The sequence below is a fragment of the Urtica dioica genome, chromosome 3, assembly GCF_054948205.1.
Source record: "Urtica dioica subsp. dioica isolate 48M chromosome 3, U.dioica_male_clone48M_v1_H2, whole genome shotgun sequence".
Lineage (NCBI taxonomy): Eukaryota > Viridiplantae > Streptophyta > Magnoliopsida > Rosales > Urticaceae > Urtica > Urtica dioica.
The window spans coordinates 49,731,293-49,751,153 of record NC_142758.1 but is presented as its reverse complement, the minus strand read 5'-3'; the positions used below and the strand labels follow the sequence as shown (position 1 = coordinate 49,751,153).

General features: G+C 34.9%; 3 protein-coding genes across 6 annotated transcripts; 2 read left to right on the top strand and 1 right to left on the bottom strand.

Annotated features, from left to right (window-relative positions):
- The first annotated feature begins 227 nt into the window (after window positions 1-227).
- Window positions 228-2,357, top strand: LOC149403525 (OVARIAN TUMOR DOMAIN-containing deubiquitinating enzyme 4-like). 3 transcript variants are annotated; one of them, XM_089608991.1, is made up of 6 exons: window positions 228-353; window positions 789-910; window positions 1,119-1,159; window positions 1,305-1,403; window positions 2,007-2,174; window positions 2,268-2,357. In XM_089608991.1, exons 1-6 carry the CDS (start codon window positions 317-319, stop codon window positions 2,281-2,283), a joined length of 483 nt encoding a protein of 160 aa, XP_089465117.1. In that variant the 5' UTR covers window positions 228-316; the 3' UTR covers window positions 2,284-2,357. The 3 variants fall into 3 exon arrangements, with proteins under 3 accessions (XP_089465117.1, XP_089465118.1, XP_089465116.1); XM_089608992.1 differs by lacking the exon at window positions 228-353 and adding an exon at window positions 604-640; XM_089608990.1 differs by lacking the exon at window positions 228-353 and having other exon boundaries at window positions 704-910.
- Window positions 2,305-8,840, bottom strand: LOC149403524 (uncharacterized). 2 transcript variants are annotated; one of them, XM_089608988.1, is made up of 9 exons: window positions 8,646-8,840; window positions 7,119-7,840; window positions 5,324-6,426; window positions 5,024-5,246; window positions 4,643-4,849; window positions 3,915-4,088; window positions 3,638-3,832; window positions 3,431-3,544; window positions 2,305-2,872 (listed from the first exon to the last, which is right to left on the bottom strand). In XM_089608988.1, the coding sequence occupies exons 2-9, from the start codon at window positions 7,764-7,766 to the stop codon at window positions 2,570-2,572; spliced, it is 2,967 nt and encodes a 988-aa protein (XP_089465114.1). In that variant the 5' UTR covers window positions 7,767-7,840; window positions 8,646-8,840; the 3' UTR covers window positions 2,305-2,569. The 2 variants fall into 2 exon arrangements, with proteins under 2 accessions (XP_089465114.1, XP_089465115.1); XM_089608989.1 differs by lacking the exon at window positions 8,646-8,840 and having other exon boundaries at window positions 7,119-8,346.
- A 4,855-nt stretch (window positions 8,841-13,695) lies between these two features.
- On the top strand, window positions 13,696-18,970 carry LOC149403523 (RNA helicase family protein). The gene is made up of 16 exons (XM_089610011.1): window positions 13,696-13,995; window positions 14,096-14,188; window positions 14,279-14,383; window positions 14,482-14,699; window positions 14,821-14,873; window positions 14,966-15,082; window positions 15,187-15,278; window positions 15,396-15,482; window positions 15,936-16,150; window positions 16,260-16,352; window positions 17,076-17,199; window positions 17,340-17,502; window positions 17,671-17,740; window positions 17,950-18,110; window positions 18,227-18,402; window positions 18,497-18,970. Exons 1-16 carry the CDS (start codon window positions 13,793-13,795, stop codon window positions 18,639-18,641), a joined length of 2,115 nt encoding a protein of 704 aa, XP_089466137.1. The 5' UTR covers window positions 13,696-13,792; the 3' UTR covers window positions 18,642-18,970.
- The last annotated feature ends 891 nt before the right edge of the window (window positions 18,971-19,861 follow it).

The window sequence follows — 19,861 nt, the reverse complement described above, 5'->3', positions numbered from 1 at the left end:
AATAAAAATGGTCAAAGTTAAACATTTACCGTTCAAACGCGGTTAAAGTTAACCGCTGTTAACTATTGGCCCATGTTTACTCGCATAGCTGAAAAAGAAGCTAAAAAAGAAAGAAAGAATGGAATTAGATTCTCAGAAGCTCTCTTGCTGTCATTCTAACTCTCACACACCACACAAATAGAGCCCCAAAAAAAAAATTCCTTCGGAATATTTTTGTGTATTTCACACTAATATTTTGTCGTCCTTTTGAAATCAACATTTCGCGTACTATCGAGATTAAAATATTTCCGTTTTCAACATTACAAGATTAAAAATAATGCCAAAACCTGAAATCCTTCAATTACCAACCATTTGTATGTGACTAATCTTTTCAGTTTTACGTAAATTATCATTTATTTATTTTATTTGTCGCTTGGGAAATTAGGTTGCTGTACCTGTTGATCATGTATATTCTTTTCTTTTTTATGTCCATAAAGGTATGCATTTTATTCATCCATTCCTTGCAGCTTTTGCCATGCATTACTTTTTATTTTTATTTTCGTAGATCACACGTTTGCCTTTTGCATACAAGGTACAAATTTTTAACGTTACCTTTCATTTTTTTTTTCTTTTTCGCTCACCCACATGGATTATGAGTTTGGTATGCTTTGAAGTTCCTATTCTGAATTCTTATTCATCATAGAATTTTTGTCCTTTTTTTTAGATAATGAAGAGAATTCTCAAGCTCTTCGCGACTTGTTACGCGAACGGAGAGAGTGAAAATGATGATCTATGTTTGATTGGCTTAGGGATTTCGGGCGATGGAAGATGTTTATTCCGATCGGTGGTTCACGGGGCTTGCTTGAGATCAGGAAAACCGTCTCCGAGTGAGAGCCGTCAGAGAGAGCTCGCCGACGAGCTCAGGGATAAAGTCGGAATACATTATATAGCAAAAATAATCCTTGAATTCTTGATTTCATAGCATTTTAGTCTCCTCATAATGTCATTCTCGCGTAATATTTTATTCAAAGGATATTTTTGAAAATAATTAGTAATGTCTAAATGAAATTGACTATAAGTAAATTGTTCATCAATGAAGCTCCTAAAAAAACAGAAACTTCTTTACATGGTTTGGACAGGTTGTGGACGAGTTCATCAAGAGACGTAAAGATACTGAATGGTTAGTTTTATTTTCAAGAATCCGAAAAAACGGCTTTTTGATTTTCAAATAGCACTTTTTTTTTTTTTTTTTTTAATTATCGAAATTTCAAATATTTGTATATAAAATAAATAAATAAAATTTTAATTCCGCAATTCGTCTTCAGGTTTCTAGAAGATGATTTTGAGACGTATGTTGTTCAGATGAGACAGCCTCATATTTGGGGAGGCGAGCCCGAGTTGCTCATGGCGTCGCATGTTCTTCAGTATGTCTTGTTTCTCTTCTTCTCTCTTTAGTATTTTCCTTGTAGTTGTAGTTGTAACAAAAATTAGTTAAGGAATGATTTTTTTTAATATTAAGAATATTGTTCATTCATAAATAGAATTATAGAAGGGACATGAAAATTGTGAGAGATTCCTTTCCGGCGAGAACAAACCTCTCGATAATCCGGCGAGAAAAGACTCAATAGTTGAACTTGATCAAAATTTAAAACCATAATTTTTCCCTTCATTTAGACAAAATTACCCTCCACACGGAAAAAAAAACACATAAAGCGTCGTAGGGCGTTGTAGAGTGTCGAAGGGAAAGGGCAAAATGGTCCAAGAAGTCAAAGTTCAACTATTGAGTCTATTCATGAATTAAGACCTAAATTAGGTCTATTTTATGAAATTTTTTTTTTCTTATTCTCGATAAAATCAAGTGGTTGGTCATATTTATTTTGCTCTATATATTGCATGCCTATGATTCTTTTGTAATCAAATCCCGTGTCTAAACTTATAAGCCCGTAATTAGCATCGACGCTGCTTATAAAGTATCTCGATTCTATTTCAAATCATGTCTTGAAAACGATCCGTGAATTTTCTTTTAGGGTCCCAATAACGGTTTACTTGAGAGAGAAGGAATTCGGTACACTCAAGATCATAGCGGAATACGGCCAAGAAGAGTACGGCCAAGACAACCCGATTCGAGTTCTTTACAACGGTTATGGACACTATGACGCGTTGAAGAGTCCATCGAACTATTCGCAGCCCAATCCGTGAGATTTTACGATTTTACCCACTCATCTTATTTTCCTACAATCAAGTAGTCCTTCGCTTATTTCCGTTGGCTTGTCGCTTCGATTTTGCAGGTACAAGGAAAGATAGAGAAGAGTTAAAGGACTTTGATCACGGGTTCATTGTATATTATTGAAAGAATAACAATAATTACAATTATAATTATAATTATAATTGAATTATTTCCTCTATATTTAAAAGAAAATTACAATACACTCGATATTTTGGATAACTCTCGCTCTTGAACAAGAAGAAACCGAACTCGAAACCGGATATATACAACTCTGAATTATTTGGGTGTGGTAATTCTGTAAATATACGATTCTGGTGGAAACGGAACATACAAGATGATCGGTAGAGAAGATCAACGATGATCTCACTCGCTGTCCTTCCAAGCTTCACGGAGGAGTTGATATCGAACTACTTTCCGATCTCCATTTCGTTTTTCCCGGGAATTGTCGTTGATGATCGAAGCAATCGGCGAGTCCAACTCGTCGAGCTCGTCATCGCTCGTGTACGACTTTCTAAGAACCGACGATCCGCTCCTATGGAGAGTTTGGCTTCCCGAATCGCCTGCTATACACCCTCTTAGCGACGAAGCTGAAGGTGGTAAATAGACCGTTGGACTCGCATCGCACGGGAAATTTGTGATCGACTCTTCGCTCACCTCAGAATCATCCTGTGTTGATAAAAAAAAGTTTATAAATACAAAAAATTAGCTAAATAAGCCACTGAAAGTCTAAGAATTGCAAGATAGCCAACCTTTTGTAAATTTTTTGTAAATAGCCACCTCAACTTATTTACGGCATTCAAAAAGACAAAAATACCCAAAAAATTCCCGACTATTTTGGGTTTTTTTTTTGTCTTTTTGAGTGCCGTAAATAAGTTGAGGTGGGTATTTACAAAAAATTAGCTATTATACACACTATAAGTCAGATGGCTACATAGCTAAAAGACGCTTACGTATATTGTGTGAACTAATTCCTGGTTAAGTTCGAACAATATGTTGAATATATGCGTACTTTTTTAACAACAATAATGTTAAATGATATAATCAAATGTTTATAAATCCAAGAGAGAGATAAAAAAAAATATAAATAAAAAATAAAATGGGTCCTATAATTATGTAAAGAATGCCTTAGTAGTGACAATGTGATGAATCATAAAGAAAACAAGATCATTTTTGGTTTTTAAGTAAAAAGTAAAGTTATGCAAAGCCGAAAATTCAATCACTTACCACAGCCTCCAAAGCCTCGAAAACTTCATCCGGAATGGGAGTGGGGCAAAACTCGTCAGGGACAAAATTGTAAAGAACCATCTTGATCAATGTTGCACTCAACATGGGACAAACCTTCGAAGAGTCGATTCGAATTTTCAGTTGATTTTGATCTTAAGTGTGCATGATAAATAAATGATAAATGGAAACTAAAAAACTGGGAGTTACCTCTTTTCGGGTGGACTTGTCAGCGAGCATTTCAAACGGAACCATCATGAGGTCGCTTAGAGCATTTAGGAGACGAAAAGCCTTGAAGGGTTTTATTTGAGACTCTGATTTCTCTTCGTCATTAAGATGATCTTTATCGTCGAGACCATCATCGATGTCGAATATATCGGTCAAGCATCTGGACCAATTCCCAATCTGTGCAACATTCAAAGACAACCAAATAATTTATATTTATACAAAAATCACATATAAAAAGGCCTTCTAAGACATCACTCACGGCGTTCTTGAGCTGTACGCCGGCTCCGAAGCTCGACCTTCCGGCCGAAACGGGCAAAACCTTGGAATCGCTTATCGGGTCAGACACCGGATCGGTCGGCATTTCTTCTCCGTTTTCACGAAGAACGGCATTGAACATCGCTACGTCTAGTCTACTCACTAGCTGTTCCATTACCTTAAGAATCAAGAAAGATAAACACACAGAACTCATCAACACACATGCTTTCAGCTAATCTGATGTGTTAGATATCGGTGAATCAAGTCCGATCCGAACTTCTTTTAGGGCACATTGTATAAATATAGAAATTTAGAGAGAAACGATTATATAGAGTATCGAATGAGATAATTTTTCTAGTTGTAAATTTTGATGATTCCGTACTACACTGAGATCTGGAGTATTAAATGTAAGAGATGCATAGTAAAAAAATACATAGGAGCTAAGGAATAATAAATACAATAATACTAGTTCCAAAGGCAGTGAGTTGAGCTCCGAGCACAGATCGTTCGAGCTCGAACTGACTGTCTACAATTTTACTAAGGTTTCTCGGTTTAAGAATTTACCGCCAAACTTACTAAGTAGTGAATTTCTCTCCTTTCACCCGCGATTTTTACCCTTCAAGGGTTTTCCAAATCAGCGAGCTGTTTTTGCTCATATCTTTATATTACTATCGAGGGACGTGATTTCAGCGAGAAAAATAGGGTAAAAAGCGAAGATAAATATATATTTACCAGGCGAGCCGAAACTGGTAGACAGCCACATTCATGGCCACTAGCACGGGAAGGACAAAGCCTTTGATGGGAATCGTTGAAAGCTTTTTTCCACAGCTCGATAGACATAAAACCTTGATCTTCATCGCTCAAACCGCTCTTTTTTCCGGAACCTCTCTTGGAGACCGGAGCCTTTGCCGCTGCCGGTTGCATATGTGGAGTCATAGTCTGGAAATGCACAAACACAGAAGAAGATGATATCATTTTTTTTTAAACCATAATCTTTTTCTATTAATAGGGCTGTAAAAGCCTAAAACCGGGTTTTTTTTTATAGCATTTTAGTCTCTAATATATTGTTTTAGATTTGTAGCTAAGAAATGATGAAGGGTATATAATTATAACCTGCCACCACACAGACTCCACAATCCTTGAGAAAATCCAGGATTCAAAATTTTCCAACGCAGCCATGAACTTTTGCGGCGCATCCAAACTATCGAACTTCTCGACCGAAGACTTTCCATTACTAATATTTCCGATGCCCGGTCCACCAGAACCACGCGGATTCCCGATACTCTGGCCGACTATGGCTCTCAACATTATTGCATTTGACAACCAAAAAGTCAACCTGTATACAAATTTAAAAGAAAAGTCATGTAAATATTTGAGAAGTTAGAGCTAGAAATTAAATAAATAAATAAAAACCTTGGAACATCATTTCCACATGCTTTGGAGACCAAAATGAACCCGGATATCACGGCTTTAGCCGCGTTTGCCTTGCTGTTTTTGTCGCCGGATTTGCAAGCGTGAAAATAGAATCTCGAAAGCCGCCGAGCCGGGGCGTGGATTTTATTCGCGGAGCTTCCGTGCTCGGCGACGACGGAATAGAGCCCGAACTCGACCGCCGCGGCTTCTCTCAGCTCTTCCTTCAGTTTCTCGATCTGGGAATTAATCAACTCGCCTTTTCTATCCGGAGAGCTTGATGTTTTGGGACTTGTTCCTTTCGATTCGGTCCTATTTGGAATTTCAGGCACTCTGCTCTTGCTTGCGTTGGAAGTTATCTGCACGGACTTAGCGTGCTTCAACTTGATGTTCCTCACGATATCGCGGGGAATCACGAGATCGATGCTGCTATGCATCGAATCTTCCTCGATGATCACGTCCGCCGATAACCGACACTCTTCGACGTCGAAAGAATAATCTCTCGACTTCACGGGATTCTCTCTTTTACCGTTCTCTTGTCGGACCGTGCTTTTGTTGATCTCCGGCGGAGGGCTGAGAGATTCAGAGGGTTTAGCTTCCTCTTGGCCATCTTTTCTTGGTCTCGAAACTCGGCTATCGTCCTCTTCTTCGATGACTTGAAAAGCGGTAAAACCTTCGCTCGTGTCTCCGTGAATATACTTGACGACACTCGGAGCACTAGAAACGGAATCGGCTCTAGAAGATTCTGGAATAATTTGAGCCCCGCTTTCGACGACCCTTTTACCGATAACGGGCTTTATCGGCGGATTCTCTTGATGGCTCGGTGATTGCGAAGACGGGCGAGCGTTGTGGGTCACGGATTTCTTCAAGAGCGGGGTTGACTTTTGGGGAAGAACAAAGGGATTACCGGCTCTCTCTTGGAATTGGCTTCTCGGGTTGAAGGAACTCCCGATAGACAGAGAAGAAGGTGGACTTTCTCTGAAGAGCGTCGAAGATTTCGTCAGAGGACTCGTTCCTCTATTTCCGGGTTCGAATCTCGAAGACGAAGCTATGTTAGGCTCGCTGAAAACCCTCTCAACGCGACCCTTTGAGGTTTCCGTTTCAACCTGCAATCAATGGCATGAGGTTAATAGCTCTCCACCGTTTTTTTCTTTTTTTTTTTCACTTTTATACCCACAATTATACAATAATTTAACCGGTTTCTTACTTCGACCGGATACAAATACTAAGTAGCAGCCAAAAATTTGTATTCATTTTACAATCAGATAAAACCTTATTATACTACAAAATGCCTAGTTTATAATTGCTATTAAAGCATTATTGATGCGAAACTGTATATTCGTATCAAGGAAGATATAAACGAAAAATATCGGACATTCGAAAGCTTTGTGCTCTCCCCTAAGGAATTTCTTCCACCCTCTATCATCCACGGTTGCGGACATATAGTTTGAAAATAAGCCCTTTTTATGTTTATTTTCTCTATAGAATAAAATACAAAAAAAAAAAAAAAAAAAAAAAAAAGACAGCCCTTCTTACTTATTTTAGTAGTCTTTATTTTGTAATCTATTCAATAAAAGTTTAAAATTCATCCCTATAATTACCTTTCTAATCAAGAAAAAAAACTAAAACTTCTGAATAAGATAATACTTTTTAGCTGATTTTAAGTTCAATCTTTTGTCGACTCTTAAAAATTTCGTATTTGACTTTTTCCCTCCCCCAATATTTATTCTTACATTTAGCCCCCCCTAAATTCTGCTCATATCCAAATTCCCAACAATAATTTTTAATTTTTTTTTACCTGTGTCACCACTGTCATCGGACTCGTTCTGAACCGCGGAGGAAACGAAGGAACATCATCTTCGATCTCATCATCGGTAAAAGCCGCGATCTCATACTCTTCTTCTTCTCCTCCTTCGCCGGTCGCTTCAGAAACGGAATCGGCTCCATCGCTGCTACGAAAAGCCTGAATGCTCAAGAACAGAACCGGCTTCTCTTTCGAGCTCTTCTTGCAACTCACCGGAGCAGCCACGGAAACGGCCTCCCCGTGGTGGTACTCGGCGAGGTTGATCGCCACCTGTCCCAACACCTGTCCCTTCGCCGGCTTGTCCTTCCGAGGCTCGTACAGAAAAAACTCCAACGAGTTCTTCTGATAGTTCTCTTGATTATTATTAGCCGCCGAGGAAGAAGAGCTGTTCTTTTTCTTCGGTGGGTCTTCTTTGATGAGAGTGACCGAGAGTCGGAAAGACTCGGAGAATTCGATCTTTCCGTCGGAGATTTGGGATGTGATTGACCCGGAAGGTTGATCTCCGTTGTCCCATTGAAGAAAAACGACGGCTTGAGAAGATTTCTTCGACGAAGGCCATGGCTTTATCTCCTCAATGTGGATCAGATACTCGACCTGGACCGAGACGTTTTTTCGACTCTTCGATCTGATCCCGAGAACCATTGTTTTTTTTTTTTTTTTTTTAAAAACTCTATTGGGACTAATGAATTACACTGCCAAATTGAAGATCCATGAAACTGAAAGCAAAGAGAGTTTTGTTTAGTCCTTCAACAGTTAAAGGCGACTTATAAGATATGAAAAGAACAAAAAAGAGTGCAATTGGCAAAGCAAGCTAAGGAGAACTTGATTCTTTTCTTGGGTTGTTAATCTCTGCAATAAATGAAAGGCTAAAAAAACTAGCATTTAAAAAAAAAAAAAAAAAATGAACAGTCAAAGAGGAACGTGATGAGGTATGCCCAAAAAGTATATTATTATACCTCAAAAAAGAAAATTAGTATATTATTATTATCATCATCATCATCATTATATTAATAGACCCACCAAACTCATACAGGGTTTTGGAGATTTTTCACACTTAAGTTAGAATACATTGCACACACAATATGCTATGAAGGGAAGGGACACCATTATAAAATTTATTTAGTTTGACAATCATTTTCTAAACCATTATTAAATTCTAAACTAGTGAGAGAAACTTAATAGAGTCGAGTCAATCAAACTCAATTCAACATTGCCGACCTATAGACTATAAAAAGAACCAGTTACCAGCATTATATAACCAATTAAAAAACCTATTAAAATAACAGTCAGGTTTTATATTAGAATTTAGATCTATAATCACCGAAACAAGAGAGAAAAACGAGAATCGGCAAAATTGAAGAAGAGAATCCGAGAAAATTGAATTGGAAAGTAAATAATGGTCCACAAAAACAGAGGCATAAACCACAGCCAGATTAACAAATAAAAAAGGTGAAACTTTCTAAAAATCATGAAGAAAAAGAAAAAAGCAATGATGAAAGCTTTGAGAGACAGAGAATTGACCTCTTAACTTTACAATCGTCGGAGAGAGTTGCGCTTTGAGAATACGAAGAAGCTTTGTCAGCTTGGTGTAGAAAAAAAAAAAAAACTTGAAATTTTGCTCTCTCTTTCTAATTATTAAAAAAAAAAAATTAACGAAAGAGATGGATATGATATGGTATTAAATTTCTTCGTCGAGTCAAAATGCAGATATTATAAAAGAGAAAAGGTGAAGAAGAAAAAAAAAAAAAAAAAAAGCGTTTGACATTATTGATTGGAATGAAAGAAAGAGAAGGTCGTTGAAAAATGAAACGGAATGGACAAAAAAGCGCAATTCACGGGTCGTTTTCGAGATTCTAAGCCGAACGGGTCTGTATTTGGGCCTTCTTATTGGGCCTCTTATGGATTATTTTAGCCCATCATGAGTAAGGATAATAACATAAATACCGATTTTGAGAAAAGATTATTCAAGTATATCGCCTAAATCTTAAAAATTACAAACCCTTGAGTCAGCCATTAACAAACTCGCTCTATAGCAACTTGTCCGTCAAGAGAAAACCCCAAAGATTATTGGCTAACGAAAGAATCTTGAAATTAAAACCCCGACAAAAGTTTAGACGAAATAAAAAGATCTAACTCATGGTATTACTGTATTAGTAAGAGTAAATGAACAATGTAAAACATAACTTGATAATTAAATTGATCAAGGCAAGATTCTTGTTATTAAAAATTAAAAGTCGGTACTAAAGGTAGTTTTATTTATATATGATTAGGGGCATTGGTGTTACATTGGGGAATTAGACATGAATAAGAGTATTTTTCAAAAAGACATTTATTGGAGGCTTTTAATTTTTATATTTTTAGCGTCCACTGGGGCTAAAATTGCAGGGAAATTTATACGTGTGCAGTTTAATATAAATAAATAAATAAAAAATTAAAACCCCTGCATAATATTGAACAGGGAATGGAACTACTATTTTATAGCAAAAAAAATAGTACTATCTAACATGTGAGATGTATTAATGCATTTACCATTCTTTTAATTGTGTTGTTTTTTTTAGATCAGATATTCTTTGTTAATTCGTTTGTCTTTTTAAAGTACATCCATAAAGATTCCGTGCGCGTGACTTCAAATAAATTTAAGCATCCCAACCTAACTAATTAAATGACGGGTCATCAACCAAAATTAATTAATATAATTTATTATTCTTCTTCTGATGGAACATCGTGTTCAATTGCCTTACTGGGCAGATCATCTTGATTCAATTCAATTTTCTCGCAAACGGGTTGACCTCGATTTGATTTATACCTAATTGACATATGTCAACCTGATTTCAAGAAAATATGAGAAAATAAATAACAAAAACAATGATGAAGGGTAAAGAAAAAAAAAATCCGAGTACATGGTGGAACAAAATGTCTGTACACTATATTACTGAATACATTGCTTCGAACCCAAGAAAATAACCAATGAGAGCCAAGACTTTTGAGTGAAAAGGTCTTGGTTGAGGTCTGCGATGGCTTTTGTGACGAGTGAGTTTTCATTGTCGATTACTTAGAGCATCGTTAATGGTTCCTAACTTAACTAAGGACTTGCTTGCAATTAGGAAAAGTGTTAAGCTATTTGCTTAACCATTATTTGACATTTTAGCTATGTGATTGGCTAGAGAAATTAGCTCTATAGAGCTATTTGCTTAAGCAAACTACATGGGACCCAATACACTATTTTAGCAATTATTTTATTGTTTTGAATATGAGAATATTTTTTTTAACACTCTATGGAAGTGTTTGGTTTTCATTCCAAAAACTTTTTTCACTTTTTGAGTTGAAAAAATTGAAAACAAAAAGTGAAAATGTGTTTGTTCACAAAATTTTGAAGTTGTTTTGTAAAAAAGTAAAGAAAACTGAAAACAAATAAAATGTGTTTTTGGAAATTTTTTTCTTCTCTTCTCTTCTCCTTCTCCTCATCTTCTCTTTTCATTCTTTCAAAAACAAAAATGAAAACTATACCAAATATTTTTTCAGTTTTTTCACTTTCTCAAAAACAAAAATGAAAACTGTACCAAACAGCTTTTTGAAAACAACTGCAAAATAATTTTTCAGTACAACTACAAAAATTAGAAAATAGAAAACAAAATTTTTTTGAGTTAACTACCAAACACAACCTATATTTCTCCGGAAGAGTTCAAACAAGTTTGCAATATCATCAAGGCTAAGTACGGAATTGAGTAGTCTAAAGTAAAAGTTATTTTATCTGTAGGGATTTATTATGTAATGTCAAACTTTGTTAATGTTTATGCAATGTCATGATTTGTTTTTTTGAAGGAGTAATGACATAATTAATTAATCTACAACTCTGTGTATTAGTTTTTTTTTTTTTTTTTACATTATGTACTCATTAGTTTTTTTTTCTTTGACAATGTGTTTTGGGTAGTTTTGTGACATTGTGCATCAAGTTTTCTTAAACTGTGTATATTTCTTAATTTTATTCTTTTCTTAATATATTGTTACTATAATATGGTCGGATTGTTTTCTTAAAAAAATTACATGTTCTTCATTTGGCCTAATAAATTGAATTATACAACTTTTAATAAAAAAAAAAATTATAGTTTTTACAAGTGGAAATTGAATAAAAAAATAAACAAAAAAAGAAAATGACAAGTGGGATAAACTTAAGCAAGATGATAAATTAGCTTACCATTGTGGATGATTTAGCTTAAATTAATTGTATTTTGCTATGACTTATGTGGCATGATAAGCTAATTTGACATTAGCTTATCATTAAAGATGATCTAATATATCTTCTACATACACAAGTAGCTAAAGACACTTGAGATTGTGTTTGTAGATTAATAAAGAAGTATTAGATGTGGAATTGACATCTTCTTTTTTTACCAATAAAGAAGTAAAGAACGGCTAATATCCCTCGCTTGTGGTGATTCATTTTATATATGTCCAGTAACTAACGTCTAGTTTATATTTGTTGAAAATTGAAATAGTCGAAAGTAGCCATTTTTTTTGTAATTATTTTCAATATTAATTGTTAAACTTTTAAATTTTTATAAATAATCGTTTTCAATAACAGTTAATCAGATTTCAATAATAATTAATCTAATTATAATAGTTGTTGACCAGATTTCAATAATAATTAATAAGATTTTTATAGTTGTTGATCATATTTCAATAATTATTGACCAGATTTCAATAACAGGTAATTAGACTTCAATAAGAATTAACCGGATTTCAATAGTTGTCGAGCAGATTTCAATAATTAGTTATCAGATGTCAATAATTATTGACTACATTTTTGAAACATGAGTGTATTTTTGTCCAAAAAAAAAACGGTTATTGGTGAAATGTTTTGAAAATATGAGTGAAATATCAAAAGTGACGCATGTTTTTTTAGAATAATATCAAAATTATGTTCATGTAAAAACTTTTAGACTAAAATCCATTAGTTGAATTTTATTCCAAAATTATGAGAGAAATTGCCACAACTAAGAATTTTATTTTATTTTATCATATTTATTATTGTCTATAAAAATAAAGGATTAATTATACAAAATCCCTCTGAACTTTTGCATCATTGACAATTTGCCCCCGCAATTTTGATTTGTGTCAAACGTTTATCTTAAAATTTCAAAACATAACAAAAGTTCTCAATCTGTCTAATATTTAACGGCATTAGAATGAAAACATGGATAAATTGGTCAAAACTCATATTTCTTCATAATCTTTCTTATTATCATAAAAAATATATATATACAAACACGCAACCTAAAACCAAACAACTAGCCTGCTCACCAAAAGAAAAAAAATCAAAACAAGTTCTACACTGTTCTGTGATCGAAAAACCAGAACACCTGCTTGAAGTTCATGTCCAGCTACGACATAAAAATCCTCCCTCATCCACACGACAACTTTTTTGCTTCAATTACCAAATATTCACATGATCTATTTTGTTCATATAGTTTTTTTTTTTTTTTTTTTTTTTTGCAAGACAACAACAACCTCTGCGACATAAGCGAGAAGATTGGTTATGCAAGCAGTGTTGACGTCGTGCTCGGAGAGTCCTATGGCAGCTCGCCAACCAGCACTGCCAGTGGAAGTGAGACAGAACACTATTGTCACAACGCCCGGGAAGTGAGACAAAATACCGTTTCACATTTTCACGGAACGACGGCGAATTGAGAGAGAGACGAGGGACGACATCGAAGTTAGAGAGAGACGAGGGACGGTCGTGAAGTGGAGAGAGACGAGGGGCGGCGGCCAAGTGAGAGAGAGACGAGTATGGGAATCAATGGACCAAGAAACGAATAAATAGTAAGAAGGAGAGAGAGTATGCATGATTTTTTAGTTTTTCTTTATAAAAAGTAATTAAAAAATCAATAAAGGTATAATGGTAATTACATAAATCAAATCAAATTAAGAGACCCTATTGCTGATATTTTTAAAAAAGTCCAAAAAAGTCTACTGACTTTTTTACACCTAGTTTCATCAAAATCCCTAAATTTATCAATTCGAATCGAACCTCACGCATTTAAAGAACATAAATTGAGCACAAATCGATTCGAAGCTCACGCATTTAAAGAACATAAATTGAGCACAAATTAAAACGTAATAGACCTCACGCATTTAAAGTATATAAATTGAGCACAAATTAAACGTAATATACCTCCTATCCATCTTTAATTATCTTAACATTTACATTGGCCTAAGCTAAAATCAATCTTAGTTTGTTTTAGATTTCCTTTACCCTTATATAACCACTTTTCCCGGTTAAACTTAATCTTGTACCCCATGTGGGACAATATACCATAAGTTGATATCATTAGAAAAAATAATATAAAATAGATTTTGAAACTAATTAATTAATAAAATAGTTAAAATTTCAAATTTTCAATAGAATAGTTAAAATTATATATTTTTTTTAACATTGTGATTAATTTTTTTTGACAATTTATATAAACAATATATCACTTAAAAAAAAATTGTATGCTATTTTTCTGATTTAAAACCTGCTTACACATTTTTAACTTTTAATTCACTATTCAGCTAAAACACCCGTACTAACCTTAGTTTTGTCAATATTTGTCCGTGAAAAGTCCCAAGCTTCGATTCAGTCTCATTGGCGCTAAAGTTCAAGCTAGGAGTTTCGTACGGTCTCATCAATGGCGGCAAATCTTCCGATTGTCCAATTCGAAGATAAAATTATCGACACAGTCGAGCGAAACCAAGTTGTTGTGGTTATCGGAGAGACAGGGTCTGGAAAAAGCACTCAGCTCTCTCAGATGCTTCACAGAAGAGGCTACACCAAGACCGGAATCGTCGCTGTGACTCAACCCCGCCGAGTCGCCGCCGTCTCAGTATCGAGGTCAAGATCGGAAAGAAACTCAGAATTGAGTATATTTTAAGCCGCTAGGGTTTTATTCTTCAATTCCTTTCGTTTTTTTATTCAATTTCACTGTCCACAGGCGTGTTTCTCAGGAGCTCAATGTTCGTCTCGGAGAAGAAGTTGGATATGCAATAAGATTCGAAGATAGAACTTCGGAGAAAACCAGTATAAAGTAAATCGCTGGATTTTGAATTCGATTCTGTAGTTTATTCATGTTAGCTTAGTTTTCCATTAATGCTTTATTCAAATTAAAATTTCTCAGATATTTAACTGACGGAGTTCTTCTTCGGGAGAGTTTGGCTAATCCAGAGCTTTCTCAGTATTCCGTGATAATACTCGACGAAGCTCACGAGAGAAGTCTAAACACGTAAGGCCTTTTTGAATTTTAAATCAGTCCATTCTCAGTATTCATTTATTGTAGAGCATTTCTTGTATTAGAAGCTTAGAAAGCCTTGATTGTTTTAGAGACATATTGTTGGGGCTAATGAAACGTCTGATCACGAGACGCAAATCGGATTTGAAAGTTCTCATCACTTCTGCAACTCTCGACGGTGATAAAGTATCGAGTTTTTTCTCGAACTGTCCGGTGCTTTCAGTACCAGGGAAGCTCTACCCCGTGGAGATAATTTACAGCATCGAACGACCGAAAAGCTATGTTGATTCGTCTATGAAAAAAGCTCTTGGTAAGACCGGGGTTTGTTGTGTACAACACTAATTTTGATTCGGTTGCGAATTTGAGAGAAAATTTGGGCACTTTGTAGATGAGGCATGTATATCGAGCTCTAACAGTTAATCCCTTGATAGATATACATGTTCGGGAACCAGAAGGAGATATTTTGATATTTATGACTGGCCAGGTACGATATCCCTCTTTGAAATCCTGGTTTAGTTTTATGATTCAATGCTTGCACTTAAGGATAAGTTTTTTTTTTTTTTTTTTTGCTCATAGGATGATATAGATAAGTTGGTATTGAAATTAGAAGATAAGATAAGGAGTCTTGAAGAAGGATCATGCCTCGATGCTGTAATTCTTCCTCTTCATGGATCTTTACCTCCAGAAATGCAGGCAAGTGGTTATTTTTTCTATTTTTTTTTTTCTGTGGTGTTGATGTCTTGATATTTCGGACCAATTTTTATTTCCCTAGAGGCTAATATTTGCTGAACCTATAGGTACGCGTATTTAGTCCTCCTCCTCCCAACTGTAGGCGAATAATTGTAGCCACAAACATTGCTGAGACTTCATTGACTGTTGACGGTGTTGTGTAAGAGTTAGCTGCTCATGTACTTCCGATTTTTTTTTTTCTTTTTGTGCTTTTTGTATTCTTTATTTATGTCAGATATATAGTCTGTTTTGTTGACAATGTTATCACAAATGATAGATACGTCATAGATTCTGGTTATGTGAAGCAACGGCAATACAATCCATCAACTGGGATGTATTCCCTTGACGTTGTCCAAATCAGCAAGTAAGAAACTCTGTCTTGATAGTTCAATCCACTTGTTATCGATTACGTCCATATATAAACTTCAGGGGGGATTATTGTAAAATATATATATATATATATATATATATATATAAATTCGGACTAAAGTGGAAAAGAGTATTAGAAAAGTAGACACAAAAATGTAAATCTTTTAAAATTTCGGGGACGGGGCATATGCCCTTCCTCGTTCTTACTGTCTCCTCCAGTGCTTGCACGCATGGTTCATTTATTTTTATTTTTTTTATTTTTCGGAAGATTTTGTAGTGTGAATGTGATGAAATGTAAAATTGGGTACAATACAGTCTAGTTGCCTATCGGGGATTTATTCTTCCAGAATCTTGTTTTCAGTAGTTATTTGGTAATCAGTTGTTTCAATTGGATAAAGAATATCATATATACACAAAATCTAAATGGATTTGGGGGTTTCAATTGCAGAGTACAAGCGAATCAACGTTCAGGGAGAGCTGGAAGAACGCGTCCTGGGAAATGCTATCGATTATATCCTTCTGAGATGTACAATGAAGAGTTTCTTGATGTGACAGTTCCGGAGATACAGAGATCTTCTCTGGCCGGAACTGTTCTTTATTTGAAATCCTTGGACCTTTCGGATCTTGATATTCTTAAATTTGATTTTCTCGATCCCCCTTCACGTGAGCATTAATTCTTGTGATATTTATTTTCACGTTCATAATCTTACTCGTAACGGATGCAATTGCAAGTTCTGTATTTTTTATATGAATTTTCTTGTTGCCGTGGCAGCTGAAAGTTTAAAAGATGCTCTAAAGCAGCTATATCTTATTGATGCTATTGACGAAAATGGATTGATCACGCCGATTGGACGAACAATGGCCGGTAACAATCTGATCCACATTTCGAATAGTAGCTCTAAATCATACTGAGTGCATTTTTCCTTAAGCTGAAGAGCATATAAAATTTTCAGCAAAATTTGGTAACCCTTAATAAGTACTAAGATTTTTCTTACAGAGGATTCCTCAACATTTCATTGTCAAGTCTTATGTATTGAAAATTCAAGTACGCCTCTGACAGTGTTTCGAAACTTAGATATGACTCACGCTGGCATTGACTTTAATATCCCTTCTACACCTTGTGGGGTGAAAAAAATGACAATTTTTTTCATCATGTACAATATTATATTAGTATATATTCCTCTTAAAAAAATGACACTGATATATTTTTTTTTTACCCCTCTGTGCCGGGTCAAATGTTTAAATTTGTCATAAAGAAATCGAAATTTGGTATGGGTGGACATAACTTCTTGTTACTGATCTGTTTTGAGAATTTAAAATCACAGGCTTTCCTCAGACTTGAAAGTTTTAGTTTTAACATTTGTATTTCTGAAATACTAAAGTTTGTATATAAATATTTTTAATTTTGCATTTCTAACAGGGTAATTTTTTTTTGCTTGGGCATTTTTAATGGATTTTATATGTCTAGCTATGTGCACACACGATATATATGTATATGTGCTTTGTGTTGGAAGAATTGAATGTAATATCAACTCTTATATATAGAAATAATGATTGCAATGATGATGCTTATGTTGATGTGATGCAGAGCTTCCTCTAGAACCTTCACTCTCTAGAACCTTGATGGAGGCGAATGAATACAATTGCTTGTCCCAAGCTTTGACTGTTGCCGCTATGTTATCTGCTGAAACTTCATTGCTTCCTGGCCGTAGGTACATTCAAGATTTTCCAATCACATTCACTAAGAATGATGCTCGCATAGTTTTTTTTATTTTTTTTATAATGTTCCTAGATTGTGCTGATAACCGCTACGTGGTTTAAAAAAAATGCTCTATTTTACCTATATTCCCAGCAAACATACAGATAAGAACGATAGTGAGAAGAAGAGGAAACATGATCAGTTGGACCTTCCCGATGGTTCCGGTTGGGGTGATCATATCCAGTTGCTACAAATCTTTGAGTCATGGCACCAAAACAACTATGATATCGAGTGGTGCAAGGAAAATGGCTTGCAGGTACTTTTTTTTTAATTTTTTTTTTTTTAATATGTTGGTGTGCCCACCTACGCATTTTTTTTCTACCAATTATACCGATCATATTGTTACAGCAAAGAGCATATATTGTTTTTGTTTGATGGATTTACCTATGTTTGTGTTGTAATATAACATGTTTTACTTCCTCAGGTGAGAGGAATGGTGTTTGTCAAGGATGTTCGGAAACAGCTGTGTCAAATTATGCAGAAAGTTGCAAAGGGTAATTAAGCAAGCTACATCTCCGCGAGCTCCAAAAATAGAGATTACATTGACACACATTTCATACCACGATGCCCTTGTGAACAAAACATCACTCCGTACACAAATAAAGAAATAGAAATTGAATAAGCCTTTTTATATGTATAATTTTTTTTCTTTGAAACGAGCTATTCTTTCTGACTAGTATATCATTTCGGTTCTGGAAAGCAGGACCGTTAGATGTACATACAAACAGGCGTCGTAGAGAGAGCGAACAAGATTACTATAAGCTGAGGAAAGCTTTATGCGTCGGCTACGCAAACCAGCTTGCCGAGAGAATGGTATATCACAACGGATATCGAACACTAGGCTTCAAGCCTCAAGTAGTTCAGGTACGTCCTTGAATTAGATGTTTAATGGTCCCTATAATCAAACGAAATCGTGGTTCATGTCGCTTGATAACAATCAAAATCATCGATTGTAAATAAAAACCCGCTTTCTATTGTAGGTCCATCCTTCTACTGCGCTGAAACAGGACGAAGATGGGAAGTACCCGGACTACATTCTGTACCACGAGCTTATTGCGACTACTCGCCCGTACTTGCGTACCGTTTGCTGTGTCGATGTCAAGTGGGTTATGCCGGTCATAGACAAGGTTAATAAACTTAATATCAACAAGCTAAGGTAAGCTATTCAATAAAGATTTTTTTTTTTTTTTTGTGTAGTCAAGATATTGTGGGATTGACATAGACGGGTTCGATATTCATCTTGTCTGTAGTGGTGGGATCGAGCGCGTTGAAGAGACAGCCGATGAAAAAGAGCCAGGCTTGGCGGAGAAAGAGGCTTCGCTAGCTATAGATGATCGTGAAGACAGAATACAGGCTGCCCGGGAACGGTTTCTTGCTCGGAAAGGAAAAAAGTAAGCTCTAAAGGGTATAATCTATTTTTGAAGATTTTATTTATTTATTTATTAATCCATCTCTTAACAAAAATTGTAAAATGACTAGAAAGAGGAGATTTGAGATGTCTATGTTTCTGTATTAACTAACGGAAATCGAGCTCTTAAGATTAAAGAAAATTTTACTTCAAGATAGCTAGCTTTTTCTTTTCACTATTCATACTAAATCATCTATTTGTATTTGTGTTGTCAACTATATACATTATACTTTTGAGAAGATATATGACCTGTTGAATGGGCACGTAGAAATATTTGTTTGTATGATTGTATCTAAGGCAAACACTTGTGTTTGTAAAGAATATGAATTTTGTGTTCTGTATTGAAAGTGACCACAGAAATGGCGTTGCTTTAGTTGTCTGAAATCATAAGCACAAAAGGTCCTCTCTCTCTCCACCCACACACGTTTTTTTTTCATTTTTTTTTTTTTTTTTTTTTTATCGTATTGGAATTGAATACTAGGATTACTCTATGTTACGTCGTGTGTTCTATGAAAGATGTGGAATTATTTTTTTTTTATTATTTTTTTTATTTTATTTTATTTTTTATGTGTGGTCTTTTCAAGAATAGTTTTTGGGCATGATGATATTGGTTCACAATCAGTTTGGAAGCTTTTAGTATTGGATGTCATTTCATTCCACTTTGGCGGCCATTGTTGAGGCCATTTATTTAGTGTCAAATGGACAGGGAAGGACCAGCATGTGGATTGGGATTGCTGGATAATCGAGTCATTTTTATTTTTATTTTATTTTTGGCAGTAAGATAATTTATTTTGAGTCGGATTTTTTTTTCAGTCCCGTACCTAGACAGTTTATTTTTACTAGCTATTTATATAATATGATATGTCAGATACACGTGAAAGAAATTATATACGTAGCCTGCCTCTGGACGTAGAATAATATTACGGATATCTTAGCTATATAGTCAAACCAGCATTTTGTATAATAGTTTATTTTTTTTGTTAATTTTCTATAAATAGTTATTTTAATTTATTTACGGCACTAAAAAAAATAAAAAAACCCAAAATAGACGGAAATATTTTTGAATATTTTTGTCTTTTTGAGTACCGTAAATAAACTGAGGTGGTTATTTATAAAAAATTTACAAAAGTTTGACTATTTAGCAATTTTTAGACTTTCGTTTGTTTATTTGGCTTAATTTTTTGTTATATCGCGTCTATTCAAGTTG